We start from the raw sequence: 18177 nt of genomic DNA on the forward strand, positions 1-18177 counted from the left end.
TCAGCCTGCCTAAGCGAGGGAAAACAACCTGGCAAGGTGGACTACCTTGTACTTACCTAAGCAGGCTCTAATCGGCAGCCCAATCTGACTCTTTTCCTCCTAGTGAAGGGGAGATCGAGGGGTGAACGCTGAAGAAGCTATGACTCGTTCGTTCGGGCAGCGACAACTCATCGGGTGTTTGTCTTGGATGCAAAACAAACAAACCGGCCTGTCGCGAGGCAACCCGAGGATCTGATAGAGATAAGCCTTGAGCCTTACGAACACAGCATGATTGATCTACAGCCCGCCTAAAGACATCGGAGGCCTAAGGCCTGTAAGAAATGCTCGGCTCAGCTCATATTGTCCATTCAGCTATCTCAGATCTGTGTACTAACTACTCTATATTCGGTCACATGTAACGTCATGTGACACAGTGGCAGTCCTGACTCCCGAGTCTTGGCATCATATGTACGGTTGCACTGCCCGGATCAGGCAGGAAGGAAATGATATCCTATTGACAACTACCTAATTAATATATAGGATGGCGTAGTTATAACTAATGGTAGGAATCACCACTGCAACCTTCAGCTCTTCATTCTATTCTATCCTTTACTAGTAACCACACAACAGTTAGTTACAACTTACTCCGTATGGGGTATGTACTAGTACATAGTAACTACTTCTCCATGTTTCCTGGTAAAATCTCCGATCTCCACTCCTGTTCGGCACAATAACCGAGTCATCGTTTCTATGAAATATTGCCACTAGTGAGCTTGCGAGGATTTCAACCAGGATTATGGATGTACGGAGGAGCAATCCTACATATTATCCCTGATTCCCCTCTCTCGCCCCCACGTGGAAACGAGATCCTGGCCCAATACGAATACCATGTCTTCGGCTGGGAGGGGAGCCATGCAGGTCATTGTCGATAGGCCGGCAAACTTCTCCTGAGCTTTAATTGATTCTTTTTCACTGCCTCTGATCGCTTGCTTACTCTGTTTTTCTTTTGCTCCTAGGACGATGGACAACCTAGAGACTGAAAGAAGCATCCTCTCGGACAACGAAATCTACAGGCGGGAATCACAGCCAGATCGCACAACCGAGAAGATTCCACAAGAGAATCTAGTTGAAGATGAGAAGCCTGACCTTGACGTCCCCCCTGATGGCGGCTATGGCTGGGTGTGTGTAGTCTGTGTCTTCTGGATCAATGCTCATTCCTGGGGGATTAATAGTGTATGTCTCTCTCAGTCTTTATAACTGGATGCTACCTGGTCGGTGTAATAAGAAGAAGAAGAAGAAGAAGAAGAGAAGAGTACTAACATTCTGCCAGACTTATGGCGTTTTTCTATCATATTACCTCTCCCATAATGTCTTTCCCGATACCTCGGAGCTCACGTATGCCTTCACCGGCGGCCTGAGTATCTCATGTGCCCTTCTGATGGCACCGATCGCCACTTATATGATCCGTACCTGGGGGACTCGTGTTGTTCTCAACCTCGGCGTTTTTTTCCAAACCCTGTCCTTGATCAGCTCCTCGTTCGCGACTCAGAAATGGCACATCATTCTCAGCCAGGGAGTCTGCTTCGGTTGTGGCATGGGCTTTCTCTTCGTCGGGACGATAGGTGTAATCCCGCAGTGGTTTGTGAGACGCAGGGGCTTTGCGATGGGGATCACGGCCGGGGGGTCTGGGCTAGGAGGCCTAGTTTATTCGCTGGCCGTGGGCGCTCTCCTCTCGAGGTTTGGGATCGGCTGGGCCTTTCGCGTCCTGGCGATCTGTTCCTTTGTTGTGAACCTGATTTGCGCGAACTTGATCAAGGACCGCAACAAAGCTGTGGGAAGCCGATTTCGATCCTTCCATCTACCACTCTTCAAACGCCCTGAATTTGTCCTTTATCTCGCCTGGGGCTTCTTGAGCATGCTTGGCTACGTGGCTCTGTTGTTCAGCGTGGCGGATTATGCCCTGTCTATCGGACTGTCTTCCCACCAGGCCAGTGTCGTCAGTGCGCTGTTGAATCTCGGACAAGGCCTCGGTCGTCCATTTGTGGGCATCTTCAGCGATAAAATCGGCCGCATCAACGTTGCCACCTTGCTCACCTTTCTCTGCGGCCTGTTCTGCCTCGTCATCTGGATCTTTGCCCGAACTATGGGCGTCGTCTGCTTTTTCGCCGTCCTGGTCGGCACCGTCTCAGGAACCTTCTGGGCCACTGTCGCCCCCGTCCTGGCCGAGATCATCGGCTTGAGAGAGCTTCCCAGCGGACTCAGTATCTCCTGGATGGTTCTCATCCCCCCAACTACCGTGTCAGAGGCCATTGCCCTCATGCTACGTACCAATTCGTCCAAAGACCACGCTTATCTACGAGTACAAATCTTCGCTGGCTTCATGTACATCGGCGCTGCTTGCTGCTTGTGGATTGTCCGTGGCTGGAAACTGGGCGAGCTTGCACATGCAGAACAGCAAAGCCTCGGTGCTGAGGGAACCTCGCAGGGCCCGACCTGCCCTCGGAACGAGATGGAAAACCAGCCCAATCACCAGGGAGATTCGATGAGCGGGCTATGGTCCCCGGCTTCTGTGATTTGTAAGATGGTAGCATTAAAGCGAGTTTGAAAACTTATGTGTTCTTGAACATATTTCAGCCGTAAAACAAAAATATAGACTTGGATCGTTACAAACATTCAGCTCAAAGTCTATAGGTATCATACATAGACAATACAATATCCTGTACTTTTTTTTTTTTTTAAATTGTTCCAATATAAGAAAAAACTCTCCATTACTTTTCCGAGCCCATGATCAATATTCTGACCTTCCTCTTTCCTGCGCCTCGGCCGCCTTCCTCCTTGACAGAACTGACATTGACTTGGACCTTCTGGAAAAGTTCCACGGTGACACTGCGGTTCGGATCCGCTTGGCCCTTTTCCCACACTCGGAGAGTGTACTCTTCACTATCGAAGTCCGTCTCGCGACGGACTGCTAGGGTTTTCCTCTCCTCGACCGAGCCGCCCACAGATTCACCTGGGAGTAAGAAGTCCTCTAGCCGAACGACACCCTCGATGCCAAACCGGGGCACGAAGACGACCACCCCGTTCTCGAAGACACGCATGACGTACCCTTGCTCTTCGATGCCGGAGTCCACGCCGCCAACAGACATCTTCTCGCTACGCGCCTTGAGCGCCTGTCCAACGTAGTACTCAATGCTTGCACGTCCCGCAAACTGGGCGTTCCGGTGGCGGTAGTTGATGTTGCGGCAGATATCCTCGAGCTTGTTGCGCGTGCTGACACCCTCGATGACGGCGCGCCCATCTTCGCCTTCATAGCCAATCGCAGAGGCAAGTTGTCTGTGGACTAGCAAATCCGCGTACCGACGGATGGGAGAAGTGAAATGGGTATAGATCGGAGACGCTAAACCGTAGTGGCGGAACTCAGACTCTGCGTGTGCTCCGGCACAGAAATATTCCGCGGATGTCATACAGCGCGTGGCAAGGATGCGAACCAATGTGTTGAAGAACGGGTTCGCCTCATCAACGCAGTGGTCAAGAGAATCGGCGAGAGCCTTGGAGCTTGAGACGTCCAGTTCCAAGTTCCGTTTCTTAGCGAGTTGGTTCGTCAGCTCTTCAAAGTTCTGAGGCGGAGGAGTGGCGTGTCGTCTCAACATGGCTGTTTGCGGGAAGGCGCTGTAGATCTTGGAGGCGACGGTAATGTTGGCTAGAAGCATGAACTCTTCGACAAGGCTGTTTGTCGCAAGCATGGCCTTTGTCTTAACATCAGTGAGTGGGTCTCCAACTTCGTCGTTGTCTGTCTCGATTCGCACTTCTGGCGAAGCTAAATTCAATGCTCCTGCATCCATACGCTTCTGACGGAGAACCTTGGAGAGATGCAACAGCGTCCGCATGCTTTGAGTAAGTTCATCTTTCTGGGACGGGTCATCAATACGCTTCTGGGCTTGTTCATAGCTGAATGCCTCGCGAGAGAAGATGACGGATTTGGTGAAATCAGCAGAGACAATCTCCGCGTTAGGAGTCACCTCCCAGATGACAGAGAAAGCATATCGCTCCACATGGGGTTTGAGAGAACACAAATCTGTACCAAGAAGCATTGGAAGCATATCAATACGTTTATCAACCAAGTAAACGGTTGTTCCACGAACACTGGCTTCCAGGTCCATGGGGTTGTTTGGCTTCACAAAATGCGACACGTCGGCAATATGGACACCCACTTCGAAATTTCCATTAGGCAAAGGTCGCGCGTGTAGAGCATCATCGATATCCTGGCATCCGGGAGGGTCGATGCTACAAATCAACAGATCCCTTAGGTCTCTTCGGCCCTTCCAGCCGATGTCATCTTTGCTTGCGGGGACCTTCCACCCGTGTCCCTCTGATGGAAGGCAATCCAACACGGCCTTTGGGAATGGTTTGTACTGGACATCATATTCCAAAAGCAGAGCCTCCGTTTCGGCCCCCTTGGTTTCGAGCTCTCCCAAAGACCGGACAAAATGGCCGGTTGGATATCTCGAGTCTCGATCCCAGGCGTCAATAGTGACCAGGATCCTCTGACCTACGAGCTCGGCGCCCTGCCTGGTTCGCACCCTAATCTTAGGAACTCTTTTATCCATAGGCAAAACGAAAACGTTCTGTTGCCGCCGGCCAGAGTTCACTTGGGTGCCTGTGGAACCTGAATCAACATGGCCGACATATTGCCGCCAGTTCCGTTTGATGATACCGACAACCTTTGCAGTAGGCTGTGGCCGTCCCTCCGAGTTCTTACCGTGAGCCTTCTTCACTTCTTCCTGGAGGGCCTTCCGCTCTCTCTCTGTCACAACTTCCTCGTTATCCTCTGCATCCGGGTTATCGTTTTTTGTCACCGCTTCTTCGTCCACAATCTTGGTTGAAGGAGACTTCCATTGATCCTTCGGCAGAACCTCGATGACAACAACATCGCCGGCGATAGCTCGGTTACTGTTGTCTCTTCCAAGGATGAGCAGAGGCTTGCCAAAGGCAGGGACGTTGACTGATCCTTCCAGATAGTTATAAGGAGACACATTGAAAATGCCCTGATGGAGTGTACCGGCCCTGACACCAGTCATCATCTTCGACATGGAATAGTACTCTGGATAAAAAAGCTCTCCGCGTGCACCCTTTGTTTCCTTGGCCTCTCTTGATTCATTGATCATATCAAGCAGTCTGTCCGAATCCTCCAAGCCAGCGACGTAGTTTTGTAGCGATAAAGCTGTCACATTCTCTTCCTTTGCCTTGCGTATATTCTCCTTGTCATCCGTTATGACGACTATCGATGGAACCATCTTTTCTCTCTTTGTATGTCTTGTAGCCGCGCGAAGATGCTCGTCATACCATCTTGCCACTGTGCGTACCGCCCGGTCGTTTCTATCGTTGATCGATTCTTCCGGATTTCTGCGGACGTGAGTCTCCAGCCGAAACTCGTTGAAGAAGAGGTAAAATCGTTTTTCGTCGGTTTTGATCAAAGCGACCAAGCGATTATACAAAGGAAGCGACTGGTTCTTAAGCTCTTCCAACACCGTCTGGAGGATGATCACGTCATAGAATGCCCCTGTCTGCTCGAAAAGGTCCATTCCATTTAGTAACGCGTTCGTATCAGGGACAAGGTAATGGCCGCGAGGAAATGAGGCAGTGCCAGCTGGGCGATCGGACAGTACGAAGGGTGCAACTATTCATTGTCAGCTATCAACCCTAGAGCCATGTCACTTGCATTTTTTTTTTCTTGCGTACTGTTCCCATTCGCATCAGCGGGCGCGGTCGCAGGACATATCGAACAGAGCTTCGATGAGCAGGGAATATCTTGTCTCAGATAAAGCTCTCGCACAATCTTTTGGACTTTGCCGCTCTTCGTGGACCGCACGAAGACCTTGCTGCTCACATTTGCGGCCTGGGGATTTGACGAGAAATCCCTTCGCAAACTCTTCATCTTGCCGAAAAACCTTGCGGTCTCGCACCGTACAGGTTCTTTAGAAAAATGGAAACACGAAGACTGGCTTAAGAACCCCTTCAGTGGTGTTGGCAATGTGCTGGAGGGAGGAGGGGCTTTGTCCCACGGTCTGAAGTCTCACGGTGCTTGAAGGAACGGCAGCAGCAAGTTTTGCCGAATCAGGAAGCTCTACCGATACGACCATATCGGGGCTTATCAATCACGTCAAGCCAGGACGTATTCAGCCCACCAAGGACAGCAGTTTCCACGTCTCTGTTACGGAAAAGAAAAAGACGGTCTCTTTGCTAGAAGGCTCTTCAAAAATGGTTATCGCAGTGAGGAAATTTCTATTTACATCTTACTTGTGTTTGCCTCAGGTATACTGATCGAACCGTTTGATAGGCCGTGGGACAGATATGCTCTACAGCCAGTATGTCGGCGAACCTGGCGCAATGCCAGGTCCTCGTACAAAAGGCTGTGGCGGCTGGTGCAAAAGTATGAGAAAAAGTGCTCTTCCGAAATCAAGTTTTGTTTCTTAGCAACCGAGACTGATCAGATAAGGCACTGTTTCTTCCCGAAGCTTCGGACTACATCGGCTCTTCAGCTGCGGAATCAGTCTCGCTTGCGCGCTCTGTGCAGGAAAGCGAATTCGTGTTAGGCCTGCAGAAAGAGGCCAAGAATTCGAAGCTACCCATCAATGTTGGAATACATGAGCCCGCCCAAGGAGGGACGAAGCTGAAGAACACGCTGATATGGATTGACGAGAATGGAGAGATCGTACAGCGTTACCAGAAACTCCACTTATTTGATGTTGAAATTAAAGATGGACCGATCTTGAAAGAGAGCGCGTAAGTTTGAATCAGGTGAATCTGCCCCCCAACCTGATTAACTCGACTATAGGAGTGTTGAAAAGGGTTCAGAGATTCTCCCACCTTTCGAGACTCCGGTAGGAAGAGTAGGCCTTGCCATCTGCTTCGATGTGAGCTTCCGGCCAGTCATTTTACCTAGTTATGGGCTGCTTTCTAATATGTGTAGTTGCGCTTTCCTGAGATCAGCTTGGCCTTGAAGCGTCAAAATGCGCAAATCATCACTTACCCTTCAGCATTCACTGTCCCAACAGGTACAGCACATTGGGAATCACTCCTTCGTGCAAGGGCAATTGAGACGCAATCCTATGTGATCGCCGCAGCGCAGGCGGGGCCGCATAACGAGAAACGGAGAAGCTACGGCCATTCCCTGATTGTCAATCCCTGGGGAGAAGTGGTGGCCCGTCTCGGCGATGAATTCTCCGAGCCTCAGATTGCCACGGCTGATATCGACCTCAGTCTAGTGGCGAAGGTGAGGGCGGAAATGCCGCTACTCAGAAGAACCGATGTATATCCCGAAGTATAGTGTTCGCGAAGCGACGTATATAGACTCCCGTCGGAGTGATTATAGATGCATGCACTACCATATGAACTCATCTTTGCCATTCAGCTCAAAGCTCGTCGAGAAAGCTATTTTGAAGGACTCTCATCATAAGCTGGTTTCTTTCGGTCGATAGAAAAGCAGTTAGGGTACTATGACAGCAGAATACATGAGAAAACAGGAAAAGGAAACGAAGACGAGTACTGCAGTAAGAAACAAAGGAAACGGAGACGATAGTAAAGGAACCAATCTAAACCAGTGTGGCACCTCTCTATCTGTAACAAACAGGTGGCGAAAGCCTTTAATAGAAAACGACCCCCTTGTCTGATCTCTCTATGTACATTGTACAGAGGCTCTGGAGACGAAAAAGCTGTTACTTCCTCTGGGGATCCTCCAGGATGCCCTCAGCTTCCAGCCTCCGTCGCGCTTCTTCCAAGGCCCATGTCTGTATCCTACAGAGTTTTTTAGCATGTCAATTCTCAACGTTGATTCGCTCGCTCTTAGGGATCATCCCTATCGGTGCAGATGAAGAGGAAACAGGGTGTACATACGAGGTATCAGGCTTGAAAACATATGCGACGCCAGCCACGAGCAAGCTGCCAATGAATCCGTAGTACCAAATGTTCTCCCAGCCTTCCTTCACGTACTTCTGGCCGGGCTTGACACCGAACAGATAACCGCTGGGAGGGTCGTAGTGGTCAGCAGAGCGCAGGGCACTCCGAGTAGAGAAACCATGGACGCTCTGGGGCCCTCGACGAAGGCAACGGGCACGGAGGGCTTGCGATAATGGTCGGGCAGTCATTCTGAAATGTGGACGTCGGTCGGGTGGGGGATTTCGTGGGATCGCTGGATCAGGGTGTGGCACAACCTGGCGTGTTTAAGGCCCGAGAAATCGAGGTTAACAAAGCCCTTTCGACCGGCGAAATGACAGTCGAGGCAATTGATCGTCTTCGAGCCTAGCTCCTGAGGTCGCGGCTGCAGTTTGTGGAGGGGTGTTTGGAGTCTGCGGTTGATGTTCAGAGCCGCAAAAGCCCGATGGAGCTTGGAGTCACTGGATACGCTATTCTTTTTCCGGCTATATGCACATGCCGCTTTACAAGGGGGTGACATTGGCAACATGCTGCTTTAAGTTTGCAAAAGTATGGATATTGCGACTGTTTTAAATGTTCTTTTTCACACCTCCCAGTCTTAAAGTACTAAAAGTCATAGTATTTTATAAAAGAATAACTAGATAGTGATCTAGATTCTACTTAAATTAGCTATCATCTACATCAGGTGCTCTGTATTAGGATCAACTCTATTGGCCATGATCTCACTTATACAGGGTACTTATGTATGCAATAGATATGTGCATCTTATAGGGGGAGATCTTCTATAGGAAATGATTAGGTACTAAGCTTCTATAAAATCAATCTATATATTCAATAGCAAACAGTCCTGTCTCGTGTTTGTAAAGACAAAATCATTGGTCAGTTAGGTACCAAGGTAATTAATGAGATTTACGCCTGAAATACGAGGCAGAACCACTCAAGGGCAAACGCCTGCACTTGACGCGCGACGCGTCCGCGGGGGTTTCATCCCCTGTCAGAGGCGACAAGCCATGGAATAACAACAATCGATTCTCATCAAAGCAAACGAACTGTAAGGTGTCTGAGATTTCCTTGCGATTTGTTTCTCTAACCCATGAAATTCCAGCTAGAATAGCAAGAACCGACCGCATCGACGATCGCCATTCGACTAGAAAGCAACCGGTTCTGCTCGAGTCTATTGTCTTGATTGCTAACAGCCTTCAAATCTTCGAAAATGCTTCAACTCTTCCTCTCTTGAAACATTGAACGCCGCCGGATACGGAATCATGTCTGGAATACCGGGGCCATACCCTATATCCTCCAATTCACGAACGAAGCTCAACGCGTTCCGGTACAATGAGCCGAGAGACGACCAGGCCCAGGAACAATCACCAACCAAGGCACCTCTCAAGCCCGCTCACGATAATAAAGAAAATCAGAATTCATGGGCCAATGGTGTCGTCGAGCCAACCCAGTTACACTCAGCCAATGGCAAACAATCAGCGCGAACAGACGCCAAATCAATCAAGGAATGCCCGCAGACCCCAGCGAGCAACAGAATTCCTCTCGCCGATTTAATAAGCAATACAGAAGATGCCTTCAGCCTCGCCCCGGGGCAAGAGTTTACACCTGACGATCATGTTATCTGGCAACATGTGCCTGCGAGCTCCAACCAGGACCCGACATCTCAAACACCCGGAACACGCCGCAAAAGGAAGCGTCATGGTTCGAGCCCAGGTAGCTCTCCTTTGGCAAACGGCTCGAAAGACACTTCAAAGCAAACGTTCGATCTGCAGACAATCCAGAGCTTGTTGAAGACCCCACAACATGACCTCGCGACTGATCTGTGGAATAACTATGTTGGGAAAAGCACAGTCAATGAGAATGGGGAACTCCCACCACCACGTTTCGCAAACCTTCTATCATCATCACCACAGACCCCTGGATCTGCTTTAGCAAGCAGAGACTCGTCAGGACTGCGGAGATCAATAAGCTGCAACGCCGAGTGGCCCACATCGAAGGCAAAGAGGCGAAGGCTTGCCAAAGGAGACATGGACAGTGGACGAAGTTTATTTTCTCGCTCAACAAGCAATGTATTGGACTCAGGCAGATCTAAATCCTCGAAAATTAACTTCTTACTCGAGAGGATCGAGAGAAGCCTCCAGAATCCACAACCGACCGAGGCCGATGCATTATCAAGTCTTTCACCTTTACCAGCGCGAACGAGCCTGGTCCGTAGTCAATCTATGTCACCGACAAAGCAAAGAATGGAGCCTCCAGCGAAACAAGAGGTTTCTGAAAGAGACACGTCCCCCAAGGAGATCAAGTATGCCAAGAACGAAACGAAGATGTGCCCCCAAGAGTCTTCATCAGAATTTGGAGATGATGACTTGGATAACGACTTTCTCGAGCTAGCTCAAAGCTCCATGGACCCTTTCACTGAACTCGAAACGCGGAATAATCGAGAGCTTGCAGCAAGCAAAGGGTCCTCGGTTACCTACAGCCACACTTCTCATTTGAACGGTAGGCTTCTGCAGTCAGGGCATGAGACGAAGAAGCCAGTGTCTCGAAACGATAAAAAAACACCCACAATCAGCTTTAATGACGACGAGTTTGACGATGAGTTTTCGGAAAATCTGGCTGACATTATGACCGGGTTTGACGAAAGCCATGGATCTCCCAAGCCGAGCAGAGCCATCACTAGGCCTGCTATTGGCACTGGCAAGAATATGCCAAATATTGATGACTGTAGCACTGCTATGGCGAAGAAATCTGAAGATAACGTCTCCAGTGATGAGTTTGATGATGATGATTTCGATTTGGAGGCAATTGAGCAGTCTATGGTGCAGTCGGCTGAAGAGGGTTTGAACAAAGTTGGTCGCTCATAGTTTCCAGTACTCCTAGGTATATTTACTAAGAACAGCATATATAGAAGCTTAGAAGTCGACAAGCTATAAAACGTTATCTCATTGTTGATACCAAGGAGAGCATGTATGTCACACATAAGGGACGTACTCAAGCAGAACAGGTTTGCCGCACAATACGCCACCAAAAGCCCTATCTCTCTGTACTGACCCGGCCGACAGGTGTTGTTCGTCCAGGAAGAGAAGACTAAGCTGCAGAAAGTGATCATTCTACGAGAGTCATGGTTTGACAGCCCGTGCAGTAAAGATTCGTATATCCACTTAATAGGCGATTTTGACGCTGCGGGAAAATGCATCGTCAGTGACTCCAGCAACATGATCATCCTCCATCCGGATCACCTCATTTCTGCAACTGTCGTGGCGGATTCGATCAGCTGCCAGCGGCGAGCTGTTCTCCAGGACCGAATTAAAGCAATTGGCGACCTTGGCAAACCACAGGTGTTTGGGAACATCTTTCATGAGGTTTTTCAAGAGGCCATGAAGGCTAACCAGTGGGATCTCGATTCGCTGAGGAGTCTGGTCGAATCAATCGTTCAAAGGCATATCGAGGATCTATACGTCATTCAAATGACGGTCCCGCAGGCTATTGAATATGTCATGGACAAAATCCCAGAGGTGAAGGCATGGGCAGATGTATTTCTCCAAGCCAAACCCACGGTAAGTCGTGGCGAGCGTGTTGCAAGAAACTTTCTCCTGCCCGGGTAACTGACTGACTGCTTAGGCCCGATCTGTCGTTGAAGATCGCAATAACTCTCAGCTCAGTTTGAGTATCAACAAGTTGCTCGAAGTTGAAGAGCATATATGGTCTCCAATGTATGGTTTAAAAGGCAACATCGATGCAACTGTCCAGATCTCCTGTAAAGACGAAGGCGAGGACAAGACGCTCGTTGTTCCTCTGGAATTGAAAACCGGCAAACGTGATACGAACCAAGCCCACCGAGCTCAAACAGCTCTTTACACGCTACTCATGACCGATCGCTATGATGTTGACGTGACTTTCGGCCTTCTTTACTACCTCGAGCTCTCCAAGACCATTCGCATCCGCGGAATCCGACATGAACTCCTTCAAATGATACAAGTACGGAACCGATTGGCCGGGTATGTGCGCGAGAGGTTCAAACTTCCACCCATGATCAAGAAGCCACGCATGTGCAACCAATGTTACGCAAAAACTTCTTGTTTCGTTTACCATAAGCTGGCAGATGATGGCGACGGCGAAACAAGTGGTCTCGGCGATGACTTCACTAAGATGGTCGACCATTTAAATCCAAAGCACCGCGACTTTTTCCGAAAGTGGGATGAGCTACTTACCAAGGAGGAGCAAAGTATGATGAGATTCCGAAGAGAGCTATGGACTTTGGTCAGTAGTGAACGGGAGGCCCTCGGACGATGTTTTGGTAATGTTGTGATCGAGCAAGGCTCAGCACACGAAGACAAGCATGCGGTCAAAATCAATCGCTACCAATACACGTTTGTCAAAAAGCAGTCCCCTTCTGGTTTCTCTTTTGTCGAGTCACAGATCACGATAGGAGAGCCGATTGTTGTTTCTGACGAACAGGGTCATTTTGCTCTTGCCAATGGCTACGTCATGAAAGTCAGCCCTCGGCGCATCACTGTAGCTGTGGATAGAAGGCTCCATGGCTCAAGGACAAGGACATCAAAATTCGATGCGGTGTCCAACCAGTCATTCAGGGGCATTATGGAGATTGCCAAAGACGACGGTTCCTCCTCCATCTCACAAGAGGAACCTGACACAGAGGTCATTTATCGCCTCGACAAGGACGAGTTCAGTAACGGCATGGCTACTGTACGGAACAACCTCATTTGCTTGATGGAGAAAGATCTCTTCCAAGCCAAGAGACTGAGAGATCTGATCGTTGAGGGGTCTGCCCCTACATTCAAAACAGCGGTTCCCGCCAAGATCATGCAGAGCTCCATTAAGGAAAGCCTCAATATCGACCAGCGACGTGCAATTGAAAAGGTTATGAGCGCCAGTGACTATGCTCTGGTTCTTGGTATGCCAGGAACGGGAAAGACAACAACCATCGCGCACATCATTCGAGCCTTGGTAGCACAAGGGAAGAGTGTTTTATTGACTTCGTATACTCATACGGCAGTTGATAATATCCTCCTCAAAATCCGAGATGACGGGATCCGCATTCTGCGAATTGGAGCTACCGCCAAGGTGCATCCAGAAGTACAGGAATTTGTAGACCTAGCTGCAACAGCCAAGAGTTCTATCGAAGAGCTGAAGGAATCATATGAAGGCTCCCAGGTGGTTGCAACTACATGTCTAGGGATCAACCATGTTCTCTTTAACCAGCGCATCTTCGACTACTGTATCGTTGATGAGGCATCTCAAATCACCCTTCCTGTTTGTCTAGGCCCGATTCGGATGGCGAGGACATTCATTCTTGTCGGTGATCACTACCAACTACCGCCTCTTGTGCAGAATAAAGAGGCCCAGGAGGGCGGACTCGACGTCAGCCTGTTCAAGTATCTTTCCGACTCCCAGCCCGACTCTGTGGTCAACCTCGAACACCAGTACCGCATGTGCGAAGATATTATGCTTCTGTCGAATACGCTCATCTACTCTGGACGTCTCAGGTGCGGGACGCAAGCTGTTGCATCACGTTCACTGACGATTCCAAATATTGACGGTCTCCACCAACACCACACAGATTATCTACCACACGGTCCTGGTAACCAGAATCTGTGTGCAGGGGCCAGTCAGGGTCAGTGCTGGCTGCGCGACCTGCTTGAGCCTTCAGCCAAGACTCGTCTGGTGAATACGGATACCCTCATTACCCCGGCCCTTGACACTGCCAACGGACCCAGAATCGTTAATCATACTGAAGCAGCCTTATGTACGCAACTCGTGGAAGCATTTATCTCCTGCGGCGTGCCTGCTCGGGACATCGGCGTCATCACATTATACCGTAGCCAGCTCTCTCTCCTCAAGCAGAACCTGCACCATCACCCAGACCTCGAGATGCACACCACCGATAAATACCAAGGGCGCGACAAGGAAGTCGTCATCCTAAGCTGCGTTCGCAGCAATTCGGAGAAGAACGTGGGCGACCTGCTCCGCGACTGGCGCCGTGTCAACGTCGCCTTCACCAGAGCGCGCACCAAGCTCCTCGTGGTAGGCAGCAAAAGCACCCTACGCGACGGAAACGAACTGCTTGGCAGATACGTGAAGCTAGTCGAGGACCGTGGATGGGTCTATGATCTCCCACGGCACGCGCTCGAGAGCCATGTCTTTGCAAACCTAATAACCCTGGGCAGCACGCAGCTGCCTAGCCAGGAGTCACCCACCCGCGAGAAGAAGACGACGAAGAAGAGCTCCATGCCCCCAGCACCGAGGCAGCAGAGGGGAGACTCGGCCCGGTCCCCTCTGAGCCCGATCCAGAGGCATCAGAATGCCCCCTTCAAAGCTTTCAGAAAGCCTGAAAAGAAAGGCGGCAAACTTTTGAGCAGTGATAAGATCTTGAACAAAAACTCCGTGCTACAGGATGTGGTTCATGACATGATTGGGTAGGGAGGTAACTATAGGTCTTTGATGACATTGTATGGATTTATTGCTATTCCTCGTACTTTTTGTGTTTTACACACCTCGATATCCATTGACACAGGTGGAACGCATGGATAGCTTCAGTTGGCGCTTATTTTGTATTTTGTTATGGAACTCGTTGGGATTTGGATAGTTTATATGATACCTGCGGTTTCTTGGACATCACGAACAGTTCATTTCAAGACAATTCAATTTATAATAACTATCGGTTCTTGTAGAAAAGTAGATGAACCCATGAGACGATGATCGATAGTAACCAGCAATAACCCCAGCTGCCTAGTTGGCTGCAAATTCTCCAAGAACATACATATCTCTCCAATCCGAGCCCGCCCATAAAACTAATTCGTCGGCATGAACTGCCTCTTGTTCTTTGGTGCATTGAGATAGTGCCGTCTGCCCGCATTGTCAATCGTCCACCTGGCATGATTTTCCGGGTTTGGTACGAAGTTCGTCGGTACCTGGCTGTCCATAAAGGTGAAATGCTGTTTCACCGGCGCTGCGTTTGGTGGACAGGATCTCGCCATGGATATGGGCTGAGACCGACGAGCCTGTCCAAGTATCGAAGCGGACATATTGGGCTTCCACTGGGGCCTCTGGGAGATGGGGTTTGCACCAGTGTTGATAAACTGAGGTGCCGGTGCGGAGATACCCGCAGACGATGGCATCTTTGTCGGCACAAAGATCACATACCCGCCGGTATATTCGCCAAGGACAATGGGACCTGCTGGGATGTAGTTCAGGTCGAGGTCAGCGTTGGCATCTGGGATGGTGCTGTCGTTCCCCATCATGTAGGACGATGCGTCTGTCACCGGCATCGAAGGAGGGGGGAATTGATGCCCCCTTTGCGCAAGGTCGACGTAAGAGATTTCAGCAGGAAGGATCTGCTTCTTCCTGATAATCTTTCGACGCTTGGGAGGGTGTTCTTGAAAGGAATCTTGCGACGTGTTGCTATTTGGTAGTTCAGGACTCCCCGTCTTGTCAGGGGTCACATTTTGAGCCCCCTCGTTCCCAGGCTCAATATCCATCGCAACCGGAGTGGTCCGGGAACTAGGGTTGCTAGCTCTCGTAGAAAGACTGTCGGGAGTTACAGTAGCACTCTGCTGTAGGAGCTGAGCCGATGGATTGGAAGCATCGCTTGCTGGTTGAGGATGGGTGGGTGCAGCTAACAGACGTTAGTTCTCTTCCTCGAACGGTGCTTTCACTAGAACTTACCTGCATCAAGTTCATAAAGCGTGCAATACTCCTGAAGTCCCCTGTCAATCATAGCCACAGTGTCTCGTTCAACGCTTTCCATGCTTGACACGTCTATGGAAGAGTTCAGGTTTTGCTGCTCCCCGAGGGAACTTAGCTGAGGAGGATTGGTGCTGATGGGAGAAGTATCAGAGTTGATGTAAGTTTTTATAGGGTTAAAAGCCGAGTTCCAGTCGGTATTATCTTCAAAGAAATTTTCTGATGAGAGAGAGTCGTATCCTTCCTGGGAAAAGGCCATGATTGAGTGGGTTCTCTGGATGTTGGCAGAGGTGGCTCGAAATAGGATGTTTCAAGGATATATAGATTATCAGGCGAACTTTTGTGAAGTGAATGTGTTTGTTAGAGAATGAATGGTAAAGAATGGCTGTCGCTGTGGTTCATCAAAGAGAGACGGGGGAGGGTAAAAGGTTCAGAAGGAGCATTATCGAGACGGCGGAGTTCTTATAGCTGCCTTTAGGCACCATCCAGGGACGTCATGATCACCACGGTTTATTGAGTACTAGAGGTTCTTCAAGAATGGTTCAGGCAGTAACATGCTCATACAACCGACGCGCCGACGAACTCCCAACAAATCGACTTCCTAGCTGTCCTCAAACCACGGCTATCACCTTCTTGTACTGCTGGCAATGATGGACTGACTTCATCATTGACCGGACGACCAGAGGCAGCGACTGTCAAAATGGAGTAGCCGTCCTTGCCTTCAACTGCGTTCCTTCCTGAGGCAGCAGCAGACAGAGAAAACCAGCTGAGTGACGTAGGGCTGTTTGCACCAGTTTCCCGCCTGCGGTGAACCATGAATATGAGAAAGAGAGATCAAGGCACGAGGTACAATGGGGTAGCATCAAAACACGGGAAAGAGGAGATTTCAACTCACAGTAAACATATCAACAACTGCATGATCCATTGCGAGTTGATCAACCCATGCCATTTCAGACTGACAATATTCGAAATACTGGTTTCCTCGACATTCTCGACAGCATAACGACTAAGATAAGGGTCCACGCTGTCTCTTGCCGACACACGGGGCGAGGCCAGCGACACCATGGCGAGCCACTCTGAGATTCGACCGTAATGATCTTGCAGATCTTCTTGGGGCGTCGATTCCGTCAAGTTTTCAAATTGAAATTCGGGAACAAGAATATCTTCATATGAGGTATGAGCAGGTTCACAGTTGATTTCTTGCGGGTGGTGTGCGTTGATTGGTGCTTTGTCTGCTCTCAGGGATATTAGATATAAGATGCGCTAATGATCTATGTTCTTTATGAGAGAGAAAGAGGCTGACCATCATGGACTATTGTTGGATCAAAATTCAGATCGCAGAATAGCCAGGATACAGATTGGTTCAGGACGTTTTCGAATGCCCATACAATTCTTTCGAACCCTTTCTTGCCATGAAGCATGGAAGGCAGACGGAGGTTAATCTCCACCACTATAACATCAGCTATTTGATAAGTATAAGGGTTGAGATCAGGCATTGTACGTACGATATCTCTCTTTGGCATGTTTTCTCCCTCCGCTGCGAACAGGCTGACCCGTGAGACCTGTCCGTTCAAAAGACTCTTTTCCAAGTTCAAGGCTCAAAATACCTGGTACCGGACATATCAGCCCAGTCTGATACCTCCAAGGTAAAAAGGGCAGTAACAAGGACCTACTGACCATCATGGAGCTTGAAGAAATCACCTAGGCCCGGCCGACCTTCTGAGATCATGAGAATATTTCCTGCGTTGCCAATTAGAGGACGATGTCCTGGAAAATATACAGGGTAAAAAGGCATGTACCAGTTTTGATATAAGCATTGAAAAAGTCTCCTTCAATCAATGCCGATAGTGGCATAAACACTCTGGCACATGAAGGATTCTTGATCTTGGTGTTCAGCGAGCTCTTGATGCTGGCGTATGTCTCTTCAGGGAGAATAACCTCTACCTGTAAATGGAACAGTCAGCTTCGTTAATGGAAAAAAAGGCACGGCATTTTTTCTTGGACGGAAAGACAGCATGTACTGTATGAATAAATGGATGGCTCTTGATAGCTGTAAAAGGTGACTTGCTTGCCGGAGGCTGCTTGGGGTCAATGAAGGCTGGGAGCTGGGTAATGGTTGTATAGCATTTTTCGCGTCTCGACGCGTTATCTTCGAAGTCAACGAGCATGCTGACGGCCAGGTTTCTTAGGAATTGCTGGCTTAATATCAATTGAGCCACGTTTGCCTTTGAGGACCGCTTTCACCGAGAGTCTGAGGTCCAGGTAAGGATTCGACTGTGCGGCGAACCAGACGGAGATTTTCCCCCTACTACAGAGCGTTCTTCAGATGCAAAGGAATAATTGTCAGATTTCAGACTGCAATCTTGACAGGTAAGTCAATATCCTCTCTTCAATCTGGATCTTTGATATCTAGACTCAGTGGTTCTGAAGAAAAGCTTGATTGGTCCGAGATCTTGAACCTTGGAAGACAGCGGGCAGAGCGAATCTGAGGGAAGAACGCAAGATAGATGATGTGTAAAATTGTATATCTTTCGCAATGATTGTTCGTAGATGGACACG

General features: G+C 49.3%; 7 protein-coding genes across 7 annotated transcripts; 3 read left to right on the forward strand and 4 right to left on the reverse strand.

Annotated features, from left to right (window-relative positions):
• The first annotated feature begins 536 nt into the window (after positions 1–536).
• Positions 537–2700, forward strand: ASPZODRAFT_112211 (hypothetical protein). The gene is made up of 2 exons (XM_022721034.1): positions 537–1212; positions 1310–2700. The coding sequence occupies exons 1-2, from the start codon at positions 1000–1002 to the stop codon at positions 2582–2584; spliced, it is 1488 nt and encodes a 495-aa protein (XP_022583878.1). The 5' UTR covers positions 537–999; the 3' UTR covers positions 2585–2700.
• A 47-nt stretch (positions 2701–2747) lies between these two features.
• Positions 2748–5914, reverse strand: ASPZODRAFT_60114 (hypothetical protein; the record flags this gene model as incomplete). The annotated part of the gene is made up of 2 exons (XM_022728894.1): positions 2748–5656; positions 5719–5914. 2 exons carry the CDS (start codon positions 5912–5914, stop codon positions 2748–2750), a joined length of 3105 nt encoding a protein of 1034 aa, XP_022583879.1.
• A 323-nt stretch (positions 5915–6237) lies between these two features.
• ASPZODRAFT_150266 (hypothetical protein) lies at positions 6238–7306 on the forward strand (the record flags this gene model as incomplete). The annotated part of the gene is made up of 5 exons (XM_022725602.1): positions 6238–6249; positions 6317–6409; positions 6476–6762; positions 6815–6893; positions 6950–7306. The coding sequence occupies 5 exons, from the start codon at positions 6238–6240 to the stop codon at positions 7304–7306; spliced, it is 828 nt and encodes a 275-aa protein (XP_022583880.1).
• A 369-nt stretch (positions 7307–7675) lies between these two features.
• Positions 7676–8133, reverse strand: ASPZODRAFT_129819 (hypothetical protein). The gene has a single exon (XM_022722360.1). It carries the CDS (start codon positions 8121–8123, stop codon positions 7794–7796), a length of 330 nt encoding a protein of 109 aa, XP_022583881.1. The 5' UTR covers positions 8124–8133; the 3' UTR covers positions 7676–7793.
• A 624-nt stretch (positions 8134–8757) lies between these two features.
• Positions 8758–12792, forward strand: ASPZODRAFT_1467390 (hypothetical protein). The gene is made up of 6 exons (XM_022725199.1): positions 8758–8962; positions 9017–10763; positions 10823–10918; positions 10977–11471; positions 11536–12258; positions 12314–12792. Exons 2-6 carry the CDS (start codon positions 9177–9179, stop codon positions 12341–12343), a joined length of 2931 nt encoding a protein of 976 aa, XP_022583882.1. The 5' UTR covers positions 8758–8962; positions 9017–9176; the 3' UTR covers positions 12344–12792.
• A 1934-nt stretch (positions 12793–14726) lies between these two features.
• ASPZODRAFT_140277 (hypothetical protein) lies at positions 14727–15877 on the reverse strand (the record flags this gene model as incomplete). Its single annotated transcript, XM_022724648.1, has 2 exons — positions 14727–15550; positions 15601–15877. 2 exons carry the CDS (start codon positions 15875–15877, stop codon positions 14727–14729), a joined length of 1101 nt encoding a protein of 366 aa, XP_022583883.1.
• ASPZODRAFT_1466817 (hypothetical protein) lies at positions 15822–17889 on the reverse strand. The gene is made up of 7 exons (XM_022725196.1): positions 17640–17889; positions 17418–17562; positions 17296–17358; positions 17124–17225; positions 16922–17068; positions 16514–16850; positions 15822–16420 (listed from the first exon to the last, which is right to left on the reverse strand). Exons 1-7 carry the CDS (start codon positions 17784–17786, stop codon positions 16177–16179), a joined length of 1185 nt encoding a protein of 394 aa, XP_022583884.1. The 5' UTR covers positions 17787–17889; the 3' UTR covers positions 15822–16176.
• Positions 17890–18177: the final 288 nt, after the last annotated feature.

Source organism: Penicilliopsis zonata (genome assembly GCF_001890105.1).
Source record: "Penicilliopsis zonata CBS 506.65 unplaced genomic scaffold ASPZOscaffold_3, whole genome shotgun sequence".
NCBI classification, from domain to species: domain Eukaryota; kingdom Fungi; phylum Ascomycota; class Eurotiomycetes; order Eurotiales; family Aspergillaceae; genus Penicilliopsis; species Penicilliopsis zonata.